The following is a 25,147-nucleotide window of genomic DNA, read 5'->3' as shown; positions in this document are numbered from 1 at the left end:
CATGTGCCATGGGGACATGGCCCCTCATGCATTTGGCATGTATATGGGTATTGTAATCTTGGCAACAGGAGAAGAACCCCTTAGGGACAGAACATAATGCATGTGGTAGACTAGTACTGTCACAAATGCATCAGAGCCAATGTGGTATAATGGAGTGAGTGTTAAAACTGGACTGCGGAGACCGAGGTTTAATCACTACAGCCATATGTTTATTGGATAGCTTTGGGACTAAACTAAATGTTACTTTTTTAACAAGTTGGGTCAGGGTTTCCAGCATGCGGCCCCCGCAGTGGGGAAGTAATGTCCTTCGGGGCTATTTTGGGTCAGGAAACAGCTTTGGGGCCAGACTAAACCGCCTTCTCTCTTCTCTTAAATTATAATTCACACTGATGAAATTTAAGGTCATTATAAAGTAATTTGACAAATTAAATCTTTTTGCATTTCTTTCTAAACACATAAATCATACATCATCCACAAGGAGAACCTTTCCATGAGAAGGGGGGGAAATCCCACCCTGAATTAATTCTCAGATCCTATTATTAGATCCTATTATCCACTTATTTGGGAGTAAATCTTATTGAACTCAGCAGTGCTAAATTCATAGGGCTGCATTGCAAGAAATAGCAAGTGTATGCAGCCAAATTTGACTTAAGAGACTGTGTATACGTATTCCTCAAAGTTGTTTTAGCCTTACCATTAAAAAAACACACAAAGACAACAACTGATTTGACTGCAGTTTATTGAAAATGGTCACTTCCCAAGGAAATGGGAAACAAACCATGAGAAACAAAGACAGGTACATAAGAAATGAAATTGACATAAGAATTATATTCATGACAAGACAACTTTCCAAATGATGTAAATATTATTCAGTGTTCTTCTGCAGAACAGTGATACTCTACTATAGTGAACATCGAGTAACACGTGCCTTTCATTATCACAAAATTATCTAGTCACCTAGATAATTCCAAGCAAATACAAGTCATTCTAACTCAGTAATCAATTTTGGCTTGTCCAAACACGAACACAGGCAAATACAGTGGAATCCCAACGGTATTTCCTGGAATATGGAATTACAGCAGCACCCAAAGAGAACAAACTATTGGAAGGAGAAGCCTCAAGAAAGAGAAGGAAAGATTGTTTTAATACATATTGCCGTTTGGCAGCTACCCCCCAAAAAAGCCAAAAATATACAGCATATTGAATGAGGCACCGCCATATGCATGATCTATGGACCTCAATCAAATCTCTTCTAGCTGCTATCATAAATGACAAAACCGTTGGCTTATTTTACTACCATTCTCTACTGGCAACATTCCTCCATTGGTCATGTTTTAAGTGATAAGCAACAGAAGCAAGGTGGAAGATGGTGCCTTGTTGCAGGTTTCCTTTGAGGATCAAAACAGGACACAGTTTGTTCTTTTCTGGATTACCAGGATGGGGTGGAAGGTGTTGTGCTGCTGCCACTAGAAGCTCATTTTCCTGAATCTGCTGGGACTTAATACCCTCCACCAGATTTGGTGGACGATGTGGTGCTTCTCCTTATGGTTGTTCTGGAACCGCCTCCTGAACCACGTGAGAAACCTCCTCCGCTGCAGGAACCTCCCGAGCCACCACCAACGATGCCTCCACCTCCTCCGCTTATAATTCCACCTCCGTAGCCTCCACTTCCACCTCCGTAGCCTCCACTTCCACCTCCGTAGCCTCCACTTCCACCTCCATAACCACAGCTGCTGCCGCCGATTCCGCCGCCGATTCCACTGCCTCCCATTCCGCCGCCCATTCCGCCGCCGCCGATTCCACCTCCCATTCCGCCGCCCAGTCCGCCGCCTCCCATTCCGAGTCCTCCACCTCCCATTCCGAGTCCGCCGCCTCCCATTCCACCTCCAAGTCCACCGCCTCCGATTCCGCCGCTGCCGATTCCACCACCGCCATATCGGTGGGTACTGCTCCTTACAGCTGCAAGAGAAGCACAGGTTTAGTGGCCTGCTCACACACACTTTCATGACTTAAGAATAACTGAAAAATCAAGGATGGAAAAGGTATAAATCTACTTACAGACGTGAATTTGGGATCCTTGGCCAGACAGTCTGTTTAGGAACAAGAAACAGATGTCATTCACTGAAACAATGCCCCCTTGACTGAAAATATAATTGCTCCTATAGTCCTAATTGTATTTTTGGGTGATAGTAGTCCTTCCTAGAATTAAGAACCATTCTACTAGGAGTGCATGGGACCAAAAAGCCATCAGGGTTGAACCACAATTTCTGCCCACCCCCAAACAATCAACCCACCCATTCTAGACCAGTATGTATAAGCAGAGAGGACATAAGAACATACGAAAGGCCCTGCTGGATCAGACCAAGGCCCATCAAGTCCAGCACTGTTCACCCAGCGGCCAACCAGGTGCCTCTAGGAAGCCTATAAACAAGACGACTGCAGCAGCACCATCCTGCCTAAGTTCCGAAGCACCTAATATATTCGGCATGCTCCTCTAATCCTGAATAGGTACGCATCACAACTAGTATCCATTTTAACTAGTAGCCATGAATACTCCTCTCCTCCATGAACATGTCCACTCCCCTCTTAAAGCCTTCCAAGTGGCAGCCATCACCACATCCTGGGACAGGGAGTTCCACAATTCAACTATGCGTTGTGTGAAGAAATACTTCCTTTTATCAGTTTAGAATCTCTCACCCTCCAGCTTCAGCAGATGACCCCGCATTCTAGTATTATGCGAGAGGGAGAAAAGCTTCTCCCTGCCCACTCTCTCCAAACCATGCATAATTTTATAGACAGAACACTCTTCATTCCGTGGTGGTGGAAGAGTGCAAAGGTAGTTACAGAAGAAGGCAAAACTTATGCTGTCTGATAGCACCACTTTATGTCCTGTAATCTGCCTTGAGTTTTAGCAAGAAAGGCAGACAATTAACTAATTAAAACACATGTCTTTTCCAAGATGACACAAATTTGCTGTCTAAAATGCTGATGCTGAATATTTGCAAGGTGCTCCCTGAATATCTGCCTAATCCTGGCTGAATTCCTGACACTTGAATCTGACATCCAGTGGTCTTTGAAATCAAGTCAAACACCCCTGAGGACAAGACCTGGCTCTATTCCAACCGTCCCCATGCGAAAAGGTTGCAGGGAATGTACCTGCTCTCTTCTCCTTCCAGCAGTTTCCTGTACATGGCAATCTCAATGTCCAGAGCCAGTTTGACGTTCATCAGATCCTGGTACTCTTTCAATAGGCGAGCCAATTCTGCCTTGTCCTTCTGCAAAGCACACTCCAGCTCATCCAGCTTCTGCTTTGCATCCCGTAAGGCTAACTCGCCACGCTCCTCGGATTCAGCAATGGCCGATTGCAGCTGAGCACACTAGAAGAGGAGAGGAGGGGGAGGAATGTTGATTTCCACCATGGGTCTCTTTCTGTCAGGAAGAAATCCCTGGGCTGACTGACCTTCGCTAGTCCTGTTTGTTCTAGTAGTGTCTCAACCCTCCCTGTTGTTTGTTGGCCAGTGGTACATTGATTATGAGCCTCCTAGGAAAAATGAGCCCTGATTTCTCTGGAAATGGAGCTGCTGGCTTAGGTTTCAAGGCTGGCCTGGTTGTCTAACTCCTGTCTGCCCCTGGAAAGTCCTTCTGCTTAGCCTTTTTGAACCACCTGACCAACTCCCCTGTTTGTCTCGGAGATCTGAAATTATGTCCAGCCAATTTCTAGGAATGGTGGTCCTGTCTTGCTTGGCCTGAAGTTCCTAGGGCATCATCTAGAGAGTATGAGATGCTCTTCTGGGATTCTGGTTTACATGTTTTGTGTTGGGCTTTGACCCACCTGGATGATATTGCCCATCTTTTCACTACGTGGGGGATGCTCAAGGCTAAATTTCACTTGAAGGAAACGGCAGCTTCAGAGAGCAGACTCTGTGGATCACATCCCAGCTGAGCTTCCTTCCCAAAATCCACCTTCCCCAGGCACTGCCCCAAACGCCAGGAATTTCCCAAGCCAGAGTTGGCAACCCTAAGAGCAGCTTGGGCTATGGGACCTCTCTTTAGATGAATTAAACATTAGGGAAATTGTTCTTTTAAAGAGCTGATAAGCAGGGGCTGAAGTCTGAATGAAAGCCATACCCCCATGCTTTGGAAGCCTCGTTCCCCATATCAAGGTGCATGAGCACTGGCTGGAGATGCTCTAGGGGGAGGGAAAGACTCTGTGCATAGTTAGAAATGTCTTCTTTGCTGTTGTCATGTGCCAGCAGGGCTGAACTCAGGCAAGCCCCAAATCGAATTGAGTCCTGATGACACATAATCTTTTCTATTGCTAAATCAAATTGTTCTTTGCAGGCAACTAAACCAAGATTGCTTTAAAATTTGTACTTCTGTTTAATGACTATTATAAAATGAAACTGTTTTTTAAATGAAGAGGGCATTGTACAGCCCTTGGCATGTTCTTCCTAGCAGTGCTTTTATGTGCTAAGAGACAGTTGATCACATTTTTCTCCCTAATCTGAGATTTAGAGCTGTTTATCACATTTTATCCTACCTTTCCTCCAGGGAGTTTAGGGCAGAAGCTAAAATGACAAAACTGAGGCTAGTACTTTGGTTACATTATGAGAAGACAAAACTCACTGGAAAAGCCAATAACGCTAGGAAAAGTTGAAGGCAGCAGGAAAAGAGCCAACATGAGATGGATTTATTCTATAAAGGAAGCTGCAATTCTCAATATTGTCGAAGGCTTTCACGGTCAGAGTTCATTGGTTCTTGTAGGTTATCCGGGCTGTGTAACCGTGGTCTTGGAATTTTCTTTCCTGACGTTTCGCCAGCAGCTGTGGCAGGCATCTTCAGAGTAGTAACACTGAAGGACAGTGTCCTTCAGTGTTACTCCTCTGAAGATGCCTGCCACAGCTGCTGGCGAAACGTCAGGAAAGAAAATTCCAAGACCACGGTTACACAGCCCGGATAACCTACAAGAACCACTGCAGTTCTCAGTTTGCAAGAGGTGAGCAAGGCTGTAAATGATAGGACATTTTAGAGGACACTGATTCATGAGGGTGGCATGAGTCAGTAGCGACTTGACGGCACTTCACAAACACACATAGCTCCCCACTCCGATTTAACCCCACATCAACCCTGTGAGGAAGTTAAGGCTGAAAGAACATGACTTGCCCAAGGCCACCCAAAGAGTTCTTAGGTGAAATGGAATTTGACCCTTGCTCACATGAAGCGGCCTTATGCTGAGTCAGACCAATGGTCCATCAAAGTCAGGATCATCTACCCTGACCAGCAACATCTCCCCAGAGTCTCAGTCTTTCACATTACCTACAGTCTGTTCCTTTTAACTGGAGATGCTGGGGACTGAATCTTCTGCATGCAAGGCAGATCCACTGGCACTGTTCAGATCCTAGTCCATCACTGTTCATGGAAGTGCTATAAGCAGCTGTCTTGTAGCAAGACAGGCCAGGGTTTTTTTAACCCAGCACTGATCAGCAGCATCTCTCCCAAGTCTTTTCTAGCTCTTACTGGAGCCCAGCATGGTACATTTCCATATGATGCAAAGCAATCATTTGATGCAACACTTATGGCAGCAACCGTGCTCCACATACCAGTTGCCACACTCTGGACCATTAGCCACTTAAGCCTCTTAAGGAAATGCGACTTCAAACAGTGTCACACCTGGCTCGGTGCAATTCATCTTGTGTGCACAACGCCTGCCCAATGTGATGCAATAGCCAAAGGAGGCATCTGCTGATGTTTTTCAGAACACCTCCCACATTGCAAAGGGTTGAGAAACTAGACGGGCAATTAAAAAAAATAGATAGGCAGGCTTCAGACTGTTTCCAAACATGATGAAGTTGCTGAGTCATAAAACGATCTCTTCCAAATGGCAATAGCTCTCCAGCAAAGAACTTTCCCCAACCGTTGAGGACAGAACCTAGGACATTCTACATGCGAAGAACCTGCTGTGCCTTTATGCTATGGCCCCTTTCAACAGGAGACAAAAAAGGTCACTTTTCAGCCTTAAACCTATTGGAAAGCTCATATTCCATACCTGCTTCTTGGCATGTTCAATTTCAGAGCGCAGTCTCTGGACGCCTCTGGTCAGCTCTTGAATCTCCTGTCTGGTGCTGTGTAGGCTGTCCCCGTTTCTTCCAGCTGTGTTCTGCAGAGCTTCATACTGTTACACAGAAACCACAAGTTAAAAACTATCCGAAGATCCCTCTGTATGTCACCCCATTCACTCAAATATATGGGTCACAATAGAAACCGCAGTCTGGAAACCATTTATATCAGGGTGACTGTCGGGGAGAGTATAGAGATGTCTCCTTTGCAAAAGCTCATAGGTTTCCTTGAAGAGAAGGAATTATTATTATTATTATTATTATTATTATATCACTTTGCACTGACATGGTAGATATGCCATGAGCTCTTAAATGAGAGGGCCATTGGCCGTCTGCCACAATGTGCAAACATTTGTGGCTATACTGTTCATGCCAAAGTTGTTTGAACAGTTTTAAATTATCTCGACCGAAACTGTCAATCGTACCCCTTGCTGCTGTTAGAAAACCCTAATGTCTGTAAGAAAACCCCAAATCCCCTCCTTTTCCACAGCACTGTAGTTCTCAAGAAGCAATTTGAAAAGAGGAAGCCACCGGGTTGGATCCAGACTAAATTAGCAGTTTCCCCCTATTTCCCCTTTTCTGCTGCAGGCCCTCTTCAGGTTGTTCCTCAGAGTCTCCTATTGGTGAGGAGCAGGATTTCATGGAGATCAGTGGGGTACAGCGGGAAGGGGGAGGCAGGACAGTTCTGTTCTGCTGATAGAAAATGGGGTCCTACCAACGTTTGACCAATGTTAGTATAGTGTGGTGGTGCCATCAGTTCTCCTGCAGGACACCAAAGTCAGGCCAAGAACTGGGGATGACAAGCCCTGACTTTAGCCTTCTTTGGACCATCTTTTCCTTCCTTAGAAGGAAAAGGACAGGCTTCACCAGCCATGTTGGGCTTCTTTTCTCTCCTGTCTCTGCTCCATTACCTACCTGGGTGTGGTACCAGGCTTCGGCTTCAGCTCGGCTACTGCGGGCAATTTCCTCATATTGGTTTCTTACTTCGTCGATGATACCTTCCAAGTTGAGGTCACGATTGTTATCCATGCTCACAACTATAGAGGTGTCTTGGCCTACTGTCTGTAGCTGAGACAGTTCCTGTAAAGGACCAAAGGTATCTCCATCAATCGGTCATGGTTGCTTCACCTCTGCTCTTTCCTACCCATCACTGCCCCAGTTTTCCATTCAAGGAAAATAAAATGTAGATGGCCACTTGAATGAGAAAAATAATGAGACAGCCAGAGTAGTGTAACAGTTTGAATGTCAGACTAGAATCTGGGAGGCTCAGGTTCGAATCCCCACTCTGCCGTAGAAGCTTATATTGTGTGTGTGTGTGGGGGGGGGGGAAGAGATTTGTGCAGGTAAAGGAAGACACAAAGAGATGTACAACTAATGGTAATCAGGAGTGACATTTTGTGTCCTTTACTATTCACACTGGGTGCATGCCCTTCTAATCTAATCCTCAACTACGACCATCAGCCTTCCTTTGATTCCCTGCCTTCTACTCTCCAAACTATTTGAGATGATACATGCCCATTATCATATGTAATTTATCTTAAGAAAAGACTGTGGGTTTTCATGAGGCCAAATTTGAAATCTGGGGACTGGAAGGGGGTTGGGAAGAAAGCCCCAGGTAGCTAACAGAGCGGACTCTTTTACCTGTTCATATATAGCCCTTAGGAATCTGATCTGATCCGCCAAAGCACCGACTTTAGTTTCCAGGTCACTCTTGGTCATATAGGCACAATCCACATCCTGCAAGAGAAAAAAGCAAGAACATATTCTTAACATTTTTCACGGTGTTATCTCCTGCTGCAACTCACATGGCAGATCTTGGGCATGTCCGCACAGAGTGTTTTCATGTTCCCTTCCTGGCTCTTTAGTCAGGGCTTTGCTTGAGCCGTAACTCAGCAGGGCTCAGCTTCAGACTCTGCTTCCCAGTGTCAGAATTGAGCCCTGGAGTTTGAGATCGTGGAGATAAGCTTTGCTAAACATGTGCAGATTACTCTTCTTTGTCTAGTGACTGGCTGCGTTCAGACACACCCACCTGTAGGATTAGAGGAAAGGGGCTCCTAAATCAGAAGATGGTGTGACTTCTAGTTGGAGTGAACCCGTTGCTTCTCATTTCAGGCAGGGAGCCCTGGCCTTTGTACAAATTTGAATGCGCAGGGCACAGTACATGAACAGTGTTTTCTAAAATGCTTGAACTAGGGTTGCCAGCTCTGGTTTGGGAAATATCTAAAGATTTTGGGGGTGGAGCATGGGGAGGGGAGGATGTGGATGATGGAAAGTCCTCCCACCACCACCGTATTAACTTCTTTCTGAGCTAGGATGTCAAGGAGAAAGTATGTGGCCTAGAGTTCCACTATCCATGCCAGCTTTCCGCACACAAGACGGTTCTGATTCGGGGTGGCATACCAGTGAGAAATCCCCACATTCATCCTGAGAAGGTATGCTGCACAGGTCAATTTAGACTTACTCCAGTTAAACCCACTGAAATCATAGGGCTTATTGACTGGAGCCACACTGCCTAGGATAGTCCTGACTGTCCCATAAGAAGATTGCACCAACATAATTGAATCAGCTCTAAACCACCCCTCCTTAAAAACAAATGCATCTAGACATTTGGACAGTGTGGTTTGATGCCCTATTGAATTCTACCGCTGGGTTACGCCTTCTCTGTTTTACAGCATGCAGCCACATTCCACCTCTCACCTTTTTCAGCACCACAAACTCGTTTTCAGCAGTGGTACGCCTGTTGATCTCTTCTTCATACCTGTTTTAAGGAAATTAAAAAAAACACACCCTGAGTTCTTCTTGCAATATTAAGTTTTTATTTTCTTCATCTGTCAGGCTACTCTTCAAATCATCAACAGAAGATTCAGGTATGCAAGATGAGTACAACGAGGTCAAAATAAACACCATACATGTTTCAGGATCTCTAAAGCAGTCATTAAAATGTGCATCAGGCCACTTTTCCTACTACCCTTGATATGTCCAGCCTAAGCATTTATTTTTAATGCAAGTCCCTGACTGCAAGGAAAATTAAGAACCAAGCGCATTATGTTTTCAGAGCTATGATTCAGTGAATGCACTGCACTGTTGTTGGTTATATTGTGAATGAATCATTTCATAATGCAGACTTGATGTGTCGTTAAGTTTTACATCAATTTTCTTTTTTAAGATGCCATGGCCTTTGGCTTGAGCATTCATACGTTTGACAGATGCTGATGCAAGCCTGCTGTTAAGAGCAGACAAATGAAAGGGAACACAGTTGCCGCTTGTGACTTCGGAGTGGCTGGCGAGCAAGGAATTGGTTAACAAGGTATTATATTTAGGGATTTTGCATGCACCTTGCATCTGTGTCACCACATGTCCTACGCATGAATTTGTGTACTTTGGCATGCATGCATGTCAACTAATTGGATCACCTTCACAGACCAGTGCAGTCCTAAAAAGAAGTACACCCTTCTATGCCCAATGAGTCCAATAGACATAGAAGGATTCAACTCTGCTTAGGACTTCACTGTCAGTCCCCCATTGGCAATGTGAGGATACTGGCCAAGGGGTTCTGTACCGCAAAATAGACAACATGGACATCATGCATCATGAGATACATGTAGGAAATGTATAATTTTCCACACATTTCCATGCAAGAAGTGCATTAGTTGTCAGCCTTTTCCTCATCTCTTCCTAGACTGATGGTTTGGGGGGTTTTTTTGTTTGTTTGTTTCGTTAATGGTCCGTGAGAAGGAGCGGAATTATACAGCCATTTCAGAGCAAGACTGAAATGTGTGTTTGATAAGAAGTAAAATTAATCATCAGTATCATTTTTTTAGCGATGCTCAGACAACAGTTTTTATTTTACTTATTTACTTCATTTACATCCCGCTTTTCTCCCCACTGGGGACCCAAACCAGCTGACATTGTTCTCCTGTCCTCCACTTTATCCTCAAAACAACCCTATGAGGTAGGTTAGTCTGAAAGCGCCCTTACCTAAAGTAGCCCAGAAATCGTATGAGAATTAAACAGTGTTGGTTGCAGACAGCACAGATGTTCCTGCCAGTTCGCTTGGAGGCAGGAGACCAACGCAAGCCAAAGCATTCTGTCCATGTGTATTATGGGAATGAAATGTGCTGACACACCAACAGCTTCTTAAACTCAATTGTAAGGGCCCTTTTATCCACCCTAGACCTGGAGTCAATGCCATCACACCCATTGCCACTGTTAGCACTGTGGTTTACGGCAGGATACTGCTGAACCACAAGCTATGGAACCAGCCTGCCAGTAGCAACCAACCTTACTCTGGTATATGTACTTGTTTATGCTGAAGAAAACCAATGGGTTTATAATAAACCTTTGGCCCATCAATCATCTAAGCATACTGAAATCATTTAAGCATTCTGAAATCCATGGGCTAATGGCCCATATTTAACTGGGTGCTGGAATGTGGCTATGATATGAAGAACCATTGATCTATTAAGATCAGTACTGGCTACCCTGACTGCATAGCACCTCAGCTCATAGAGCTTCTATCTTCAAATACTTAAGATTTGGACTTTAGGATTTCCAGTTGTTAGTTGTATAATCAGTTTTGGGCTCATACAATTTAAGCAAGGTGGTTTGCTGCAATCCATATGGGATAAGTTGTTTCCCAGGTTTTCTGTATCTTATAGTGGCTATCATTGGCATATTCCAGTATTTGGTGTTGTAAATGTATGTTCAAGTGTCTGTCCTTTTACAACCTTATGTTTTGTAGTTACACTTTGGAATAAAAGAGATAGCAAATTTATATAATAATTGCTGCAGACAAAAATAGAACTGAATGATTTTGTATTTAGTAAGGTTATTTAGTTAGCCATTAGTGCTGCACAACCTCCAGATGATGGCTGGAGATCTCCCGCTATTACAACTGATCTCCAGGCAACAGAGATCAGTTCACCTGGAGAAAATGGCCACTTTGGAAGGTAGACTTTATGGCATTCTACCCCACTGAAGTCCCTCCCCTCCCCAAAGCCCATCATCCTCAGGCTCAGCCCCCAAAATCTCCAGGTATTTCCCATCCCAGAGCTGACAACCCTATTTATGACCCTTTGAAAGTGTGAAATGTATTACACTATTACACTCAGATGCATGTTTGCTTCTTACTTGTTCTTGAAATCTTCCACGTAGTGCTGCATGCTCTGAAGCTCTGGTTCCAACTGTTGCCTTTGGCTACGGACTCCTTCGATTTGCCTCCTCAGGCCATTAAGGAAACTCTCAAAGGCCGCATCCAGGTTCATCCTTGGGCCTTGTCCTTGTGACTGCTGTTGTAAGATCTGCCATTTGGTTTGCAGGACCTTGTTTTGCTGCTCTAGGAACCGGACCTGAAACCCAAGAGGTTAGATGTCTTAGCCACTGCAGAAGTTTGTCCTCACAGTATGTTGGGAGAGGACAAGCGTTGACAACAAAACCAGCCCATTAACCAATATCTGAATTTCACTAGAAAGGTCATGGTCAAGGAGGCTGAGCTCTGATCTATATCCCATTTCTCTCTTTTATTAACATTAAATGTGGGGTGGGGAGTCATGGTTGGAATGTTCGGGTAACATTTTATGGATGTATGGATTTGCCACTCCTCCAAGAAACTTCACTACTCTTATCAAAACTCTTCAGGGTTTCTTTCAAATGTCTTCTCTTTTTCTCAAGAAGGAACCTTAAGATTCAACTCAGAACTGTGCTTTAGCCCACGTTTGCAAATGACCACTTACTTGGATGAGTAAAAACCTTCTGCAGGCAAGCAGGCCTGAAGACTTTATAAATGCTTGTCCTTTTTTTTTTAACTGCAGGCTACAAATGACCAGCATTGGCATGCATGTAGAGTTACCAGGTCCCTCTTCGCCACTGGCGGGAGATTTTGGGGGCGGAGCCTGAGGAGGGTGGGATTTGGGGAGGGGAGGGGCTTCAATGCCATAGAGTTCAATTGCCAAAGCGGCCATTTTTCTCCAGGTGATCTGATCTCTATCGACTGGAGATCAGTTGAATTAGCAGGAGATCTCCTGCTACTACCTGGCAGTTAGCAACCCTACATGCATGGGTAGGTGAGCATATAAAAATGGTTCTGGCCATGTACTATTTATGGTTATATATGCAAGACTAGTTTAGCCAAAATGCAGTGACAAATTAAGTTTAAATTAAATCAGAACGATACTGAGTACTTTCGCCTCCGACCGTTTTCTCAAAATGCTTTAGATATTTTGACACAGTAGGAACTCCCAACTTTCTCCTTAGGCATATTTTTTGGTAGGAAACTTGCTGGGTGATCTTGGGCCAGTCACACACTCTCAGCAACCTTGGCAATTATTTGGATGGGAGACCTCCAATGAATACCAGGGGCGTGACACGGAGGCAAGCAATGGCAAACCACCTCTGAACAGCTCTTGCCTTGAAACCCCTACGGGGTCGCCATAAGTCAGTTGTGACTTTAGCAAAAAAAAAACACAACACAACCTGTATTTGTAAAGAAACATCCTTGTCAGTCAGATGTTGGCTTAGGTTTTAAGCCTCAAAGTATTCTACCTGTGACAGTTCCTTGGGCTTTGAACCACTCTATAACTCTGAGAATCAATTAATGAAAATACTTCATACTTTTTTCCTCCATTTTGCTAAACATTGCTGGGGAAAATCAGAAGATCTTCTCTTCTTGCTTTCTACCATTCAGCTGCATTCAAAACAATTAGAAATTTCTAGTGCAAATGCATCAGCTGATGCGAATAGATTTTTTATCTATAGACACCTCGATCTACAGATGGCAAACTCTTAGTCTCAGAACATTCTATTGAGAATAAAGTTTGTCTAATCCCCAGTGAGGTATGGAGAAATGTAGAAATCAGAGTTCACATTTCCAAATAAAACTTTTAAAATTATATAAAATTGCACTTGGGCTCAGCTATTAAAAACCAAGTTGTCTCAATTAAAAACAACAACCTGACATGCCATCCAAAGGAAGAATCAAACTTGTAGCACTTGCTTCTTTGACAACTCACCTTGTCAATGAAGGAGGCAAATTCATTGTTGAGGACCTTGATCTGTTCTTTCTCTTGATTCTTTACTTGCTGGATCTGTGGATCAATGTCTACACGGACTGGACGCAGAAGACTAGGATCCACTTGGACATCATGGATGCCTCCTGACCCACCGCCAAAGCCTCCAGGTCCTCCAAAAGAGCCTCTGGGGCCACCAAAAGGGCCTCCTCCAAATCCACCCAAGCCAGCACCGCCACCCATACCACCGCCACCCATACCACCATAGCCTCCACTCAGTCCACCACCACCAATACTGCCACCACCAAGACGTCCATAGCCAGCACCACCACCACCACCACCACCACTACCAAAGCCACCATAGGCACCACCACCATAGCCACCTGCTCCTCCACCTCCATAACCACCATATCCTCCACCGCCATAGCCACCGCAGATGCCTCCCCCGTAGCCCCGTCCATAGGAAATCCTTGTGGTCCCACCTAAGTTATGGAGGCTTCTGCTGCCATATTGGCCGCTGAGACCGCCACCGCCAAATCCTCTGCCTGAGGAAAAGCTACGTCTACCTCCGCCGCCGCCGCCGCCACCACCAAAAGCAGAACATGAGCTGTAGCCCCTTCTGCTCCCTTTGGAGGATGAATAAGTCTGGAAAGACATCACTGTGTCTTCAAAGTTGAACAGGCAGCAGAGAAAATAATCAAGCCTAGTAGTTGTAATGCAGAAAGGGAAAGATGCATGCAGAGCCCAAGGGAAGCAAGTCCCTCTGAATAGAAAGCTGGAAAGAGCCTCCCTTTTATTTGTTTCAGGGAGGTGTTGGGCTAGATTTTGCATGGGCGGGAAGGTGGATATCATTTTATTGTGTTCATGGGTTTGGTGTGGTTGACAGATCTTCATCTCCAGTTTACCAAACACTGACCCTACCCATTAGCACACCCTTTCAGTGCTGAGACAGAGAGAGAGAGGATGGTGGTGATGAAGACCAGTGATCATGCAAGAGGTTTTTCGTGACTAAGACATCTTAAGCTTGCTTATTGTGTCTAAGGAGTAGAATCTTTAAATGACATAGTGCATCACCTTTCCGTCTCAATGGAGGTCCTATCTATCAGTATCTTCATCTGCATTTCTAATTGTAAAACCCCATGGCAGGCAACCGCTTTAGCGAATGCCAAACCATAGCACGGCTTTCACAACTCCAAAAGCACACCCGCGATTACACCCTAAATCTGCCCGCTGTGTGGAAAATTGCCTTTGGCTCCCTAGGAGTAGTTTCTCAACTTGCAGTTCAAAGAGGATCTGCATTGCCTTAGTAATTTTTTTTAAAGTTGTCATAGAGGATATATCTGGGTTCTTGCATGGGCATCTGTAAACTCTTCTTGCAATAGCAGCAGTTCCTTTCATTTTGGATCTAGCTTCAGCAGAGAATGAATCTTAGACTGCGGACACTGATTTTGCAAGGATGACAATCATCTGGCGTTGAACAGCCAAGGGGACATTTCTACTTATACACCAAGACATCAGCACAAGGAAACGGAGTAGAGATGCTGGCGTGAGGGCTTCAGCTATTATGGTGATAGAGGATGGTGGACAGCTACAACTCCAAAGCTGCTCTCTTTTTTTTCCTCAGCAGCAAGAACCACCAAATATTCCATTTTACCTTCAAGATCATCTAGTCCATTGTGGCATGAGCATTCATGCAACAATCAATAAATGTTTTATTGCTGGGTTTTTTTTTTTTTGTCTTTGTGGAATGGGTAGGGAGACTGATATCCTCCGGGAGTGTGCGTCTGTGACAAACAGAAGGTTAGAAAGATGGGATGGATGCAGAGGTGAGCAGGTAAATGAAGAAAGGGGAGATAGATGGAAAGACAGGCATTGGGCAGCAAACACCATTTCTAAAAATGGCTAGACAGGCCAGGGGTACAAAAAGAAAAAGAAAGAAAGAAACTAGCTGCCAAATGATTGTGACAAAAGGAAAGACGGGAGTATGAGGCAAGTCATTATGAAATGTATTGTTTCGTTTGTTATGATGAAATGTATTTACCATGAAGGTGCTCTCAAAGCTATAATAGCCTGCGTTATCACTGATCCATTAGCTTATCTATGAAGAGGAATGGCTATTCATCCTTGAATATTGAACTCAATGAATATTTACTGACGTTTTACATTATTTCACCTTGAATATTAACTCAATGAAGAATGTTCTAGATTTGGCTTATGATCAGTATTTTTTTTAATGCACATTCGAGTATGATGATAAAGAAGTGATCACAGTGACTTTAAAACCCCACTCTTTTGTGGATGAAGTATCCAGTTCTTCTTTGCCGTTCTGTTTCTTGTAGACCCAAGAGCTCCAATGAGGCTTTGCTAGGCATAATGGCTTCTCTGTGCATTTTACTGAGAAGGCTGCCTGGTGAATTTTGACAGAGAAGGCAGCTTCCCAAAGTAGAGGTGCCCTACACATGAAGCCTGCTGGGTGACCTTGGGCTAGTCACAGTTTGCTCTGAACTCTCTCAGCCCCACCTACCTCACAAGATGTCTGTTGTGGGGAGGGAAGGGAAGGTGTTTGTAAGCCGGTTTGAGTCTTCCATAAGTGGTGGAGAAAGTCGGCATATAAAAACCAACTCTTCTTCTTCCTCCTCCTCCTCCCATTGAACTGTGTAAGGAAGCACAGGCCACCTGTTCATGATGCATACCTGTGCATGGTGCATGAATGACAGTAGGGACTGAGATGTAAAAAAAAAAAACCTCTTTCCAGGAGCATTTGGATCTCCATTAAGAGATTCGAGCTGCACAGTAACATCTTATCAGGCAGATACTGCCAGTATGGTGGGGTAGCAATTGTGTAGGGGACTCTGTTCAGTGATGGAGTACACAGTGAACAAGTACTAACAAGTGCAGTCTCCCTGGAACCACTTATGGAACAATGTGAGCAATTACATTAATCAGTCTTAATTCCTTTCACTGCAATGCTCTTGATTAGCATCCTTGTGGCATCAGAGTACTTGCATGTTTTAAGGTCAAGAAGTAACAACATCTGAGATAATCTTGACTAATTGACTGGTTATGGATTCCCTCCAGTTTCTGTGATGGTGTATATCTAAGTTGCTATATTTTTATTTGGATTTATTTTAGTTCAATGACACATGCTGAGAGAGTAAGTGGTACAGTCACTCACTGTGGTTTTAAGACAGTATGGGGATGAATATAGCCATACAGATTAGCTTTGGATTACACACATTAACAGATCCCTTCAGGATACAATGGTTCCATATTAACATACCATACCCTCATTAGCACATTATCTTGATACTTACAGGACAATGATTAGCACATTACTTTTGCAGGACAATATTCAGCTCAAATCCAACCCCTTTCTGACTATATATTACTCTTCCTACACCCTTGACACTGAGAGACACTGTCCTTCAGTGTTACTACTCTGAAGATGCCTGCCACAGTTGCTGGCGAAACGTCAGGAAAGAAAATTCCAAGACCACGGTTACACAGCCCGGATAACCTACAAGAACCAATTAACTCTGACCGTGAAAGCCTTCGACAATATTATTGTATGTTTTGCTATTCTGAAATATTACAAATAAAGCACATTTCTGCACAAAAAGCAAGTGTTCCATTTGTCTCTCCCAACACTGAACTCCTTGGAGGAAATTTGGGATAAAATGAAAGGGAAATAATCAATTATTGTTTTTTATAATTTCAATGGGAGGTTGCTTCCTCTTAGAAGGCCAAAAGTGCAGCCTTATACTAGCTCCATCTAGCACCATTTTATCTATTTAAATCTGCATGGTGTTCTAGACAGAATGCAGACAAAAGGCTGTAATACCAAGGCCTGAAATATCTCCCATCCCCCTCCACATGCAAACTGGCTGATATCTATCCTGCAGAAGAGTTCTGGAAGACTCAGAAGCCTGCAGATTGTTTCCTATTATTTGGTTGGTCCTACTGAAAAGTATTACATGACTTTTGGTTTTGGATTTTGCTTTCAACCAACACAATTACATGCAACCTGTGTCCATTAATGATAACTTATGTGTTTCTATTATGTATGTTTTTAATGTGTGGGCTACCTTGTTGGCCCCGAAGATGGCAGAAAGGCAGGGTATACATTTTGTAAATAGATGAATAAAAACAGAAGGCCCCCGACAGAAAAAATGCCTGTTATCTTGGCAGATCCATTATACCCATCCATACTTCTAGCACATGAATCAGTCATGGCAGAATGTTAACACAAATATGTACATAAGCACTTATATATACATCCAAGTGCCCAGGCTAGCCCAGTCTCGTCAAATCTCAGAAGGTAAGCAGGGTTGGCCCTGGTTAGTACTTGGACGGGAGACCACCAAGGAAGCCCAGGCTTGCTACTTACAGGCAGGCAACAGCAAATCACCTCTGAACATCTCTTGCCTGGAAAACCCTACGGGGTCGCCATTAGTCAGCTGTGACTTGACAGCAAACAAATCAAGTAAACACAAGAGATAATGCAGAGCTATTTAAAAGGTATGTTCTCTACATTATCAGGGGATACCTGGTTTTTGGTATGCAAAGTATTTTCTACTAATGGAATTTATTTGCCAAGCAGCCCTGTTGCAAAGATTTGTTACTTGGTACAGATTTGCTTGCTTGTATAGGATGTGAGAATTCTGAAAACAATTCATTTGGGAAACAACAATACAAGCTATTGTTAACATCTTGGATCGGGTACATCTCAGGAATACCTCTTTCCATATCAGCTTTTCCATCCTTAGAGATATTTAAAGGTGGCCGTGTCTTCTTACAGTCATTTTCTTTGTTGGAGATGGGTAAGATTGCCAAGGGCCTCAGGCCGCGGTTCTCTCAAGCCTTGTTTACAAGTTACAGTTTACAAGTTACAGTGAATCTGTGTATAGTACACACTTGAGTTCTCTGTATACGTGCACTGAGTAATTCTTATGTTATATTCAACATGTTTACAGCCGAATGTGTGATTTAAGCCCACATTCATCCAGGTACAGGTCCCAGTTTCCATTGCAAAGTGAATGCACATTGGCTCTTTCTTACACAGAGATGCTTGCAATGTGTGTAACACACAGGTCATTGTTCCAATAGTTTCATACATTTTATTCACAAGAAAATGGAACAGCAACCATCCTGCCGAAGCTGTTCTTGCAGGCTTCCTTATGGTATAATCCCATCGAATTTTACAGAGGAATCATCCATCAACAGGAACTCTCAAATACTAGAACGGACCCTGCTCTAACCATCCTTTCCACCCAAAATCTCTCTGCCAGTCACTTACTCCCAGACCTTTTCCGCACACTGGAGTTACTCCTGATTTTCATGGGAGTCAATCCACAAGCGTTAGAATTGGTTTGAGCTCGATTCTTCCACCTATCTACTCTCCCTCTGCCTTTTCACAGTTTTGGAGTCAGATTATTTTCTTCTGCACTGTGCCTTAAATAATGAAGAGTTTCAATGGAGGGTACTGTTGACGCGTTATTGGTGGCTTCAGAGCACCTGCCATTTTTTAAAAGCTGTAAAATATTGATATGGCACTGTAGTGTTGTAATTGTAGTTTAAGCGGTTTCTCTGAATTCCCAGCTTTCAACTTTTTAAGCAAGACTCTATTTCCTTCTCTTGTGGAGATATGCCTTTTCCCTTATGTCCCCGCAAGGCAAGAGGCTAGAGACTTACTTTTTTAAATGAAAGCTGTGAATTCAGAGAAACTGCATAAACTATTTTTACAACACTACAGTGTTATATTGATATTTTATAGCCTTAAAAAAAACCTGAAATCACTGGTCTTGGAGGGGAGAGGGATTGGTATAACAATGATGACAGTCTACTCTTTGAAAAGTGGGCTGGAGATGGGTGGGACAAAGAAAACTGATAGAAACAATACGTACCAGGGAAAAGCCAACTCAAAATGGGCTTCCAGAAAAACATCTGGGTAAAAGTGGTCTCAAAAGAACTGGAAAAAAACCTGCGGGGGGCGGGAGGGTTGCCAGGTCCCTCTTCGCCACCGGCGGGAGGTTTTTGATGTGGAGCCTGAGGAAGGCGGGGTTTGAAGAGGGTTTCGGCAGAGATTGATAGAGTGTCCGCGCCACTTCCGAGCAAACCCGGAAGTGACGTAGGTGAATCACGCGGGATGAGCGCACGCATCATGCCAGGTGCACGCTGCATGCTCAAGAAAAGTTCCCGCCGATGGAGCTACAGGACCTGGTAAGCCTAGCGTCACCCCTATGCATTGAGGTCATTCCGAGTTGTGCTGGAAGTGATGTCACTGCATCACCTGCACTGAGGATTTCCCCTCCATTTCTCCCCTGCCAGCCCATTAAGGTGTGTCGGAGGAAGAGGGCTGCCAGCAGGACATGTAAGGTAGGTAGACATCTCTACCTATCTACCTTACACCCAAACTGGGCTTCAAACCACCCACAGGCCCCTTGCATTATATGGAGTTGGCAGTGACCTAGTTGTATTACACAGATCTGCAATTGTTAGATCTAGTTTGGCCCAATTGTTACATCTTGTTGTAGTGGTTGAAGTGTTGGACTAAGATCTGTGAGACCTGGTCCCCACCATGCCATGGCAGCTTACTGGGTGGTGGCTGGAGATCTCCTGCTATTACAACTGATTTCCAGGTAAGGTTGCAAGGTCCCTCTTTGCCATCAGCAGGAGGTTTTTGAGGCAGAGCCTCTGGAGGGTGGGGTTTGGGGAGGGGCTTCAATGCCATAAAGTCCAATGGCCAAAGTGGCCATTTTCTCCAGGTGAACCGATCTCTATTGGCTGGAGATCAGCTGTAACAGCAGGAGATCTCCAGCTAATAGCTGGAGGTTGGCACCCCTATCCCCAGGAGACAGAAATCAGTTCACCTGGAGAAAATGGCTACTGACATCCCTCCCCTCCCCAAATCCTGCCCTCCTCAGAGTCCACTCCCAAAATCTCCACGTATTTCCCAACCCAGAGCTGGCAACTCTACTGGGTAGACTTACCATATGCCCACCAATTAACTGGGCTGAACAGAGAGGTTCTTCAGTTTGTTTATCCCTTGCGCATGGCCACTTGTGGCATGATTACATCACTTTTGGGTTTACCCCGGAAGCGCCGCATCATGATAGGGATGTTCTAGCACACACCCTGAAAACTCTATGGTTTCCACAGAATTTGGGTGGTTAGCGTGCTAGAACGTCCTGCGCGATGTGGCGCTTCTGCTGTAAACCCAGAAGTGACATAAATGTGCCGCACGCGGCTTTGCACAGGAGAGGCTTTCCTGGAGAGGCGCGGGGTGCCCTTTAAACACATCTGCGCCTCCCGGCCAGGAGGCACAGATCTGTTTAAAGGGCACCCCGTCCCCCTTCAGGGGGCTTCCCTGGAGAGGCGCGGGGTGCCCTTTAAACAGATCTGCGCCTCCCAGCCGGGAGGCGCAGATCTGTTTAAAGGACACCCCCGCGTCTCCAGGGAAGCTCCCTGAAGGCGCGTGGGGTGGGGGAAAGGGCCCGAATTGGCCGAATTTATTCGGGAACACCCCGAACTCGGCCAATTCGGCTCCCTGGTTCCCCCCCATTTTTGAGTTCGGTTCGTCCGAACTGAAAAACCGCCGAATTGAGAGAAATTCGGCTGTTTTTCTGTTCGGGCTGAACTGAATCAACAGCCCTACTGGCAACCCTACTACTGGGTAATCTTGGGCAGTCATTCTCGTTCAGCCTAACCTGAGGTTGTGTGTAGGAGAATAGTGCTGTCAGCTCCTTTGGGTCCCCACTAGTGAGAAAAGTGGGGTATAAACAATTTTTTAAAATCAGCCTTTTAAAAGAGCATGTAACTTAGAGAATAGAAATGCTTTCTGACTCTTCCTTGTTGTTTTGATTTTTTTTTTAATCCCTGTTTTAGGTTTTTTTTTTCTCCTTTGTGCGAACCAAATGCTATGACCCTTCATTTTAGCACTATTTTTTGGTCTTCTCCCATCAAACGATTTCCATACAATGTACACATTTTAGGCATCATTTGTGCATCAATAAGTCAGCAATATACATTATTTGTACCCCATCATTTAATGATATATGTTGTTCATGTAAATACTGGTTACATTGCACACAAGGACTGTACCATTGGCACCCACACTAGAAAGGACTCCTTAAAAGCAAACAGCAGAAAACAGCAGAAAACTGACATGATTGACAAAAATATGGAAACGTAGAGACACAGAGCTGGAAGGTACCCCCAGGGTCATTTAGTCCAACCTCCTGCACAATGCAGGAAGTTTCGCAGCTGCTTTCCCCTCCCCGCTCATAAATATCAATCTAAAAAGAAATGAAATAGGGAAGTTTTGCTCAACACCGTCCGAGAGTGCAGATGGGAAGATTTGGATGCTGCTGCAGAAGGGAATTACAGCCAGACAAGGCCTGTGGTAAATTAGATAACCATGTCAAAGAGTTAATTAAACAAGCACTCGTCTCCTTCCTTGCACTTGTCTGGTTGTTTTATAAAGTCATCTATGAGATTACAAATTCTTCAGGGCAAGGAAACTTGAAACCTGGTTGGGTTCAATTCCAAGGGAGAAAAATGTGTTCTCTTGAACACTACACAAAACGGGATTCAGAGGCTGCCCCCTTTCTCCTGCCGAAGTCCATAATAGCTGACTAGGAAGTAAATTCTGTATAGTTGCCAACAAGAAAAATGTTCCTTCAAGAAAAGCTTATCTGTAGGGTTGCCAACTTCCAGGTACTGCTGGAGAAAAAAGGCACTTGGTACTAAGGGGAATTGGAGAGAAAATAAGTACCAAAAACAACTCATAGAATGCAAACACAATTTAGTGCAATTTAAAAAACGTGCAAAAGTGAAACAAAACAACAGACATCACTATATGTACAATGGGAAAAATATATACGTAGCTCCCAAGGAGTCTTCAATAATGCCTTCTTGTTGTAAATGCTGGAGCAAAGAAGTCTTGCTGTCAAACTGAAGCTCATGAAAGGAGCTTGGTCTCCCGATAATTGAACGGTGTGCTGATGAAGCCACCAACGCGGTGGTGAAAACGTTACGTTAATCCGGACTGCGTTTCAACCCGATTTTGATTATTTCTACCGTCTTCTCCACGAATTTCCACGTATGAAGTCGTTTGGGAGTCATAATTACGTTTAAGAAGGCGTTATTGAAGACTCCTTGGGAGCTACGTATATATTTTTCCCATTGTACATATAGTGATGTCTGTTGTTTTGTTTCACTTTTGCACGTTTTTTCAATTGCACTAAATTCTGTTTGCATTCTATGAGTTGTTTTTGGTACTTATTTTCTCTCCAACCTCCAGGTACTAGCTAAAGATCTCCTGCTATTACCACTGATCTCCAGCCGATCGAGATCAGTTCACCTGGAGAAAATGGCCGCTTTGGCAATTGAACTCTATGGCACTGAAGTCCCACCCCTCCCCAAACCCTGCCCTCCTCAGGCTCCACCTCAAAAATCTCCCACCGGTGGCGAAGAGGGACCTGGCAACCTACTCATCTGTGTGTGTAAAGTGCCATCAAGTTGCAGCCAATTTATAGAAACCCAGTACAGTTTTCAAGGCAAGAGACTAGGGTTGCCAGGTCCCTCTTCACCACCAGTGGGAGGTTTTGGGGGTGGAGCCTGAGGAGGGCGGGGTTTGTGGAGGGGAGGTATTTCAATGCTATAGAGTCCAATTGCCAAGGCAGCCATTTTCTCCAGGTGAACTGATCTATATCAGCTGGAGATCAGTTGTAATAGCAGAGATCTCCAGCTACTACCTGGAGGTTGTCAACCCTACAAGAGACTAACAGAGGTGGTTTCAGATTCAGATTTATTAACGTGGTGGTTGAAGTGCCTATAAACATCATTTATGGGAAAACATATATTCTTTCACATGTATGAATACTCACAGGTGTATGAGGTGCTATGCTCAGGTATAAGAGCACAGCATCAGGCACATATATATTTTGCACACATATGTAAAGGCACTGCCCCATGTATAAGGGGTAAAGAATTAATCTTTGGTTCAGATTCACTAGTGTGTGATCACTGGGTTAGCATAAGCTGGCAGCCATTACTAAATCAGGTGCCAGTGAGATCATCCTTGCTCGGCTGGTACCGCTAGCCACCTTAACAAGGCCTAGACCAGAGATTGAAGACACCAGAAGTGTCAGATAAGAATGTTAAGTTTTGTTTCTTCATTAGAGATCATATAGCCACCTAAGTGAACGCCTTAAGACCACGTTAATAGGTTATGCAAATGGTTGTATACACACACACACACACACACACACACACACACACGATTCTAATGGGTATTGGCTCTGATTGTTATACGTAATGCTGATTAGTGCCCTTCATGCTAAAGTCTATAAAACACGATGTCTTTCTTTGTTCTGGGTGGAATGCTCTGACGCTTTTTAAAGGCATCTCCACACGCGCTATTCTTTTATTGGCCAATAAAAGAACTGTTTGATCCTGATAACCTCTCCTGAATTACTTTATTGGGCAATTGAGGTAATTGAGGCATATCATAGTTTGTCATTGACTTCCTCTGCGTAGTGACCTTGGTATTCTTTGGTGGTCTCCCATCCAAGTACTAACCAGGGCAAGGGTTGCCAACCTCCAAGTGATGGCTGGAAATCTCCTGCTATTACAAATGATATACAGTCAATAGAGATCAGTTCAAATGGCCACTTTGGCAATTGGACTCTATGGCTTTGAAGTCCCTCCCCTCTCCAAACCCCACCTTTTTCAGGCTCCACCCCCATAATTTCCTTGTATTTCCCAAACCGGATCTGGCAACCCTAACCAGGGCTGACCCTGCTTGGCTTCTGAGATCTAGCATGATCAGTCTAGCCTGGGCCATCCAGGCCCGGGCTTAATAAAAGGTTTAGTGGGATCATATTTATCAGGTGATGTTATTTCCATGCTATGAAAACCTTCATCTGCCCATTTCCACACATCAGTCAAGATATATAATTCTCAGCATGGCCCTAACTGTGGATACTTCGATCTGGAGATCAGAGCCATAGACAGACAAGACAAATCTTTCTTTAAACCTGAGAAAAGCTCCAGTTTGCAGGAAAGTGGTAATCTAATATATGGGCAATAGGGTTGCCAGGTCCCTCTTCGCCACTGCGGAGGTTTTTGGGGTTGAGTATGAGGAGGGAGGGGTTTGGGGAGGGGAGGGACTTCAATGCCATAGAGTCCAATTGCCAAAGTGGCCATTTTCTGTCCCTCCTCACACACACAACCCTCCTACCAGTTGGCAGGCAACCCCAAGCACAACCCAGAAGTGATGTTATCATGTTGGGCTATATTCTAGCATTTGCCCAAAACTCTATGGTTAAACCATAGAGTTAAATCAGAAGTGATGTTACCATGTTGTCAGCAATGTAATGACATTCCTGGCTCATTATGTGCTATGAGCTGCCCCCTCCCCTCTGTAAAGTGCCACAAACGGGGTGGTGTTGTAGAAATAAATGAACAAACCACCAAATGGTGAGATGTGCCCAAATCTTGATGTTGGCTCCATAACTGGCAACAGCAGGCCAGAAAACTTTGCCCGAGCCAAAACCATCAACCCTATTTATTGTTTTTTTTCGGGTGTTAGTTTTATATGCTGCCACATGTCTCACCCTCCACACTTGATGCACAGTCTATGCAAAATGGCAAACATATATGAGCACTTATGCTCTCTTCTTCATGGATCTTTAACTTTTGTTTTGGTAATAAGAAGTGAGAATTCATTCTGATTTAATTTGCAAGGTTGCTGTGCTAAGAGGAAAATCCATCCAAGTCCCTCTCCTTTTTTGTTTTCACTGACTTGGTTGGTCTTTCTGTGTTGGGTGTGTGCTTGCCGTCAAGTCACAGCCAACTTATGGCGAGCCCATAGGCTTTTCAAGGCAAGAGACGTCCAGAGGTGGTGTGCCATTGCCTGCCTCTGCGTGGCCTGAGAGTAGGGTTCCCAGGTCCCTCTTCGCCACCAATGGGAGACATTTGGGGCGGAGCCTGAGGAGGGCGGGGTTTGTGGAGGGTAGGGACTTC

The 25,147-nt window shown here is 44.4% G+C and overlaps 1 protein-coding gene across 3 annotated transcripts; it reads right to left on the bottom strand.

The window, feature by feature from the left end:
• Positions 1-1,067: 1,067 nt before the first annotated feature.
• Positions 1,068-13,899, bottom strand: LOC130493494 (keratin, type II cytoskeletal 1-like). Of its 3 annotated transcripts, none has more exons than XM_056867250.1 (10): positions 13,124-13,898; positions 11,247-11,464; positions 8,814-8,874; positions 7,758-7,853; positions 7,032-7,196; positions 6,047-6,172; positions 3,157-3,377; positions 2,059-2,090; positions 1,717-1,959; positions 1,068-1,674 (listed from the first exon to the last, which is right to left on the bottom strand). In XM_056867250.1, the coding sequence occupies exons 1-10, from the start codon at positions 13,775-13,777 to the stop codon at positions 1,499-1,501; spliced, it is 1,992 nt and encodes a 663-aa protein (XP_056723228.1). In that variant the 5' UTR covers positions 13,778-13,898; the 3' UTR covers positions 1,068-1,498. The 3 variants fall into 3 exon arrangements, with proteins under 3 accessions (XP_056723228.1, XP_056723227.1, XP_056723226.1); XM_056867249.1 differs by having other exon boundaries at positions 1,068-1,683; positions 1,726-1,959; XM_056867248.1 differs by having other exon boundaries at positions 1,068-1,959; positions 13,124-13,899.
• Between the last annotated feature and the right edge of the window lie 11,248 nt (positions 13,900-25,147).

This window comes from Euleptes europaea, chromosome 1 (assembly GCF_029931775.1).
Source record: "Euleptes europaea isolate rEulEur1 chromosome 1, rEulEur1.hap1, whole genome shotgun sequence".
Lineage (NCBI taxonomy): Eukaryota > Metazoa > Chordata > Lepidosauria > Squamata > Sphaerodactylidae > Euleptes > Euleptes europaea.
This window is presented reverse-complemented; position numbering and strand designations above follow the sequence as displayed.